The 5,167-nt window shown below is 33.2% G+C and overlaps 1 protein-coding gene across 1 annotated transcript in view; it reads right to left on the bottom strand.

Annotated features, from left to right (window-relative positions):
* Positions 1-4,279: 4,279 nt before the first annotated feature.
* Positions 4,280-5,167, bottom strand: part of LOC118336833 (T-box transcription factor TBX6-like) — a 4,482-nt gene continuing 3,594 nt past the window's right edge. Inside the window, 1 exon segment of the mRNA XM_035673581.1 lies at positions 4,280-4,825. Coding sequence (XP_035529474.1) covers positions 4,280-4,825 — 546 coding nt within the window.

Consider the following 5,167-nt stretch of genomic DNA (forward strand, 5'->3'; position numbering starts at 1 on the left):
CAATTAAAAAAAACAATTTGAATTTTTGGATTTTTTTTTTGAAAAATTTTTGAAGCAAAAAAAAGATTTTTAAATTTTCCCTGTTTTTAAGGGAAAAAAACTTTTTTTATAAACAAAAATTTCTTCATGTCTGTTAATTTAAAGGTTTTTTTTTTAAAAAATTTTTCAATTTAATTTAAAAAAAAACCACAAACTTAAATTTTAAAAAAGACTTTAAAAATTTAAAGGGGCTTTCTTTTTCGGAAAATTAAAAAAAAAAAAATTTTCAGTATTTTGTGCTTGGGGGGGCCATTGTTTTCTTTTATTTAAAAACAAATTTTAACTTAAAAAAAAAAACTTTTTTTTCCCAAACAGAAAGGGGAAAACCAAAAAAAATTGTTTTTGAAAGGGAATTTTTTTTTTAACAAGTTTCAAAATTTTAAAGTTTTTTAAAAATTTTTGCCTTTTAAAAAAAAAAAAAAAAAAAAAAAAAAAACCAAAAGGCCTTCATGGAAAAAAAAAAAAACCCCCATGAAGCTTTGGCAACCCCTTAAGTTGGGGTTTTTTTCCGAAAAAACCCCCAGGTTGGGGGGGCACCCCACAACTTTTTAAAAGGGAAAAACAAGTTTTCATTTTAACAGTATTTCATTCCAAAAATTAATAAAACCACCATAAAAAAGGGAGGAAAAAAAAACATTGCATAAAAAATTGCTACTAAAAAACTAAATTTTTTTTTAGGGGTTTTTTTCTTTACCAAGCTTAATAAAAGTTTTAACAAAAAAAAAAAACTTGAAAAAAAAAAAAGAGAAAGTCAAAAAAAAAAGGCAACTTGCTTTTCTTTTTTTCAAAAACCTCTTCTTTGGCCAAATCAAAATCCCCACTTGAAATCTCTTTTGGGTAAATCGATTCGGAGAAGTGGCCCCGAACCAGTTTCAACGCTCGCAGGGAACCCGGGGCTTGTTTTTAAGCTTTTTTTTTTTTTGCCTTGTTGACGGAACCAGGTTTTTGAAAGCCTCCTCCTTCCAAAAAAGTTTGGCAAACCCAAAAAAAAAGTTTTTTTTCAAGGGTGGTTTTCGCTTTTTGGAAAAAAGTTTTTGGGGTTGGTTAACAAAAAATTTGAATTTTAAATTATGAAAAACCACTGGGGTCCCCTGGCAGGGGTTGATTGGTCCAATTTCATTTGGAAAACGGCCGGGGAATCCGGGCCTTTTCTTTGAAGCCGGTAACAAGGATTTGAGGGCTTGGAACGGGGACAAAAAAGCTTTGGAAAAGGGAAAGTTTGGTTGCCCTTTTTTAAAAAAAATGGGGCTTCGGGGCAAAACTTGTTTCGTTGGCGAAAATTGGGTTTTTTTGCCTCGATTTTGACAAAGGGCTCTTTTTGTTTGTTTCTCGAACAGGATTTTGTTCGATAATGATTTGATTTTGAACCTTCGCCCTGGCTGGTCCCAAAAAGCAGGAATGGCTTTATTTGTTCTTGGGCTTGTTTCCCCCACCAAAAACGTCCCACAAGTTTTTTGGCAGGGAAAAAGTTATTTTTTTTTAAAGGAATGGGATTTTTTTCCTGCTCCAAAAAGGGGAGCGGGGACCTTCCACCAAAAAAAACAAATCCGATTTTGCTTCCTTTAAAAAAAATCGTTGTGGGAGTTGGGGGAAAAAAAAAAAACAAAACCCAAGTTCTAAGGGCTCCAACGCAAACCAAAACCCAAGGGAAAAAACTAAAAAAAATTTTTTGGGGACAAATTTTTCTGAAAAAAAAAAAAAAACTTTGGGCCAAAAAAAAAAACTGCCTTTTCAAGGAAAAAAAATGTTTGGGGGAAACACCTTTTAAATAATTTGTAAATAATTGAATTGTTTAACTTATTTTGGAAAAAAAGGTTTGAAAAGAAGGGTGGCCCCACCTTTTATAATCAAAAGCTGAATTTAACTTTATTTTGGTGGGTTCCCCACAATTTTTAAAAAAAAAAAAGGGAATTAATTGAATTGTTTGCAAAAAAAAAAAAACAAAAAAACCCCAAAAAAAAATAATTTTCAAAAAAAATTCCAGGCAAAGTTTCCAAGGTTTTAAACCAAAAAAAAAAAAAAAAAATTTCACTTATCAAAAAAATTTTCAAAATTTTTTTTTACCCCCAAAAAAATTTTAAAAGTTGGTTAAAAAAAAAAAAAAAGCTTGCAAGGGATCCAAAAAACTGGGGGGGGCTGTTTTTGTGGGCCCATTTGAAAACTTCAAAAAAAAAAAAATTGAGTTTTTGAATAATCCCTTTTGCCAGGAAATGAAACTTTTTTTAAAAAAAGCTTGTTTAAGGCTAAAAAAAAAAAAAAAAAAAAAAAAAAAAAAAAACAAACAAAAAAAAATTTTAAAAAAACTTTTCAAAAAGGACCAAAAAGGACTTTTGAGGGTTTTTTTTTTTGTATTGGTTTCTCCTTATGCAGTAAAGGGCTAAAAAACCTGTTTTTTAAACCCCTGTTTTTTTAACTTATTGTTGCGCTTAAAAAAAAAGCTAAAAAGGGCTAAAAAAAAAACCCAGTTTTTTTTTTTTTTTCTTTTTTGGAACCCTCTCTTTCTTTTACTGGGAAGGGATTTTAAAAAAAAAAGGGTTTACTTTACTCAAATTCTTCATTTCTAACACATTTTAATTTTGTTTTTTTAAAAAGCAAATTTTTGGAAAAACCAGTTGAAAAAAAAACGGTTTTAGTTTTAACGGTATTCTGTAATTTTTAAAGGGCCTATTTAAAAATTTTGTTTGGCCGTTTTTTTTTAACCCATTTTCTTTTCAGGTTGCATTCCAAAGTTTTGGTTTTTTTTTTGTTTTTTGGGCAGTTTGGAACCTCAAGGGTTTGTTGGTCTTGCGGCTTTTTGGGGAAAAGGGGGGAACCGTTTTTCTTCAAGTTTTTCGGAGGTCCAACAAAACGTTTTTTTTTTTTTTGGGAAAAAGGTTTTTTGGGAAAAAGGGGCTTTCCCTTTTTGAAAAATATTTTTTTTGTTTTTTTGTTTTTAATTTAATGTTTCTTGCAAAATTTTTCATATGAAAAGTTTTGGAAAAAACAAAAAAACAATATTTTACCAAAACAAAAAAGGAACTTTAATTATAAAACTTTAATTGGAAAAGGTTTTTTTTTTTTTTTTTGGCCAACCTAAAGGGGGGGGGCTTCCAATTTTTGTTCATTTTTTAACAAAAAAAACCTTTCTTTCAAACAGGAAAAAAAAAAAATTTATTTTTCGGAAACAAAAAGAAAAATGAAAAAAAAAAAAAAAAAAAAAAAACAAAAAAAATTTCAAGAAAAAACCTTTCTGTTGGGGCTTTTTTTTTGCAGGGATTTTAAAAAAAAAAAAAGCTTGTGGGTTTTTTCCTCTTTTTTTTTTAAAAAAAGTTTCAAAAAACTAAAAAAAGAAAGGCTGGCTCCCAAAAGGCCATAGTTTAAAAAAAAAAAAAGTCAAATTTTCCCCTTTCCCAAATTAAAAAGGGCCCCCCCATAATTAAAAAAATTTTTTTAAAAAAAAAAACCCCCCAATGGGATTTTGGGGGGGGGAAAAAAAATTTTTTTTTACCCCACAAACTTTTTACCCCCCCTTTTTAAAAAAAAAAAATTTAAATTTTTTATTAAAGGGGCGGGTTGGGGGGGTTTTTTTTTGCTTTGGAAAAAAAGTTTGGGGGAAAAAACAAAAAGGGTTTGGGGGGGGATTTTTGGGCTTTTTTGGGTTTCCCCACAAAGGGGCCAGGAAAAAAAGGTTTTCCAAATGATTAACCAGTTTTATTCAAGTTCATTGATCACTATTTAGTTGTTACAGTTGCTATTTTTTGTTGGTGCAACATTAAAATGGCTGCATTCATGTAAAGATCAGTTCTAATATTCCAATGATGGTTTATATAACAATATACCCTCTAAAAAGGGACTATACTATACTTTTACTTCATTATTTACTTTAATAGTAAATAATTAAAGTAATTTTGCTGTTAAACCTCAGTGGTAACATTACTGTAATAAATATCATTAGTATGTTTCATAATGTTATAATCAACTGAAAAAAAAATCATGTACATATACGTTTAGAATTAGATGTTATCTTTAATTGGAGAGTCCTCTCTACGATTCCGCCGTGGAGACCGCCATGTTTTACATAGCCCAAACGAACAAACCAAATACTGGATTTAGATAGGGGTATGAGCAAGAAAACTCCCAAAAAAACGGTGACAGGATTCCTCCTCAATGTTACACACTGGACCTTAAAGTGAAATCTGGAATGTAGTACTTCTACTTTAATGCTTTAAGTACATTCTTAATGTACTTTTACAGAGTATGTTCAGTTGTTACCCCTGCTCATGTGCACCACCTCACATGGGCCTTTTACCTTTGATGTAAAGGAGATAAATAACTGCTCCTCCACTTCCTCCAGGTTAGGCTGCATGCTAGTGTAGGCGGAATCATCCATCTTCTGATCCGTATTGGTGTTAGCAAGCTTTCGCCGCCGGGACTTCTTCCTGTGCTTGCAGGGTTTGGTGTCTGGGATTGGTTGCACCTGCTGAGAGATCTCATGTGCGTTTGCTTCTACTGCACTCGGAGGAGGGCATGGAACAGCCATTGTCTCTGTGTTTGAAAAGTCCACCCCCATACCGAGGTCATCGTCCGTAGAGAAAAAATGCACAAGTTCAGCAATTGAAGGTGTCGGTGACAATCCGTCTCCATCTAATGATGAAAAAGTTGGAGACAGTGGCAGCTGAAGTGCTAGGGGGGACAGTTCTGCAGGGAAGGGCAGTGACTGTTCGTTCTCTTGAAATGATGGAGCAGGATCAGGGGGAGGCGTGGACGTGGAGGTGTCAAAAGTCTGTGGTTCAGGGAGGGTGGGAGTCTGGGAAGGCAACAAAGGAAGAGTCTGTGGTGTGGGCTGAAAAGTTGTGAATGTAGTGCCTATGTACGGCTCAGGAGGAGGTAACACTGTATGCCATTTAAACACAGATGCAGTAGAGTCTTCACTGTTTGTCAACTCTTCAGGAGGAACTGCATTTGGAGTTGGCTCAGAAGTAGTGGAGTCAAGTTGTAAAGTTATCAAGGCAGGTAGGGAGGGTAAAGGTTCTGGAGAGCTTGCAGGTGACAAAGACTCAAAGCCAAAAGAAGAAGAACACTCTGGGTCGGATAGCAAAGATTCAGACTTTGTAGTGGGGGAGTCTGAAGGTAGTGTGGAAGACTCTGC

Source organism: Morone saxatilis, unplaced genomic scaffold, assembly GCF_004916995.1.
Source record: "Morone saxatilis isolate NCDOM2014 unplaced genomic scaffold, NCSU_SB_2.0 Contig3, whole genome shotgun sequence".
NCBI classification, from domain to species: Eukaryota; Metazoa; Chordata; class Actinopteri; family Moronidae; genus Morone; species Morone saxatilis.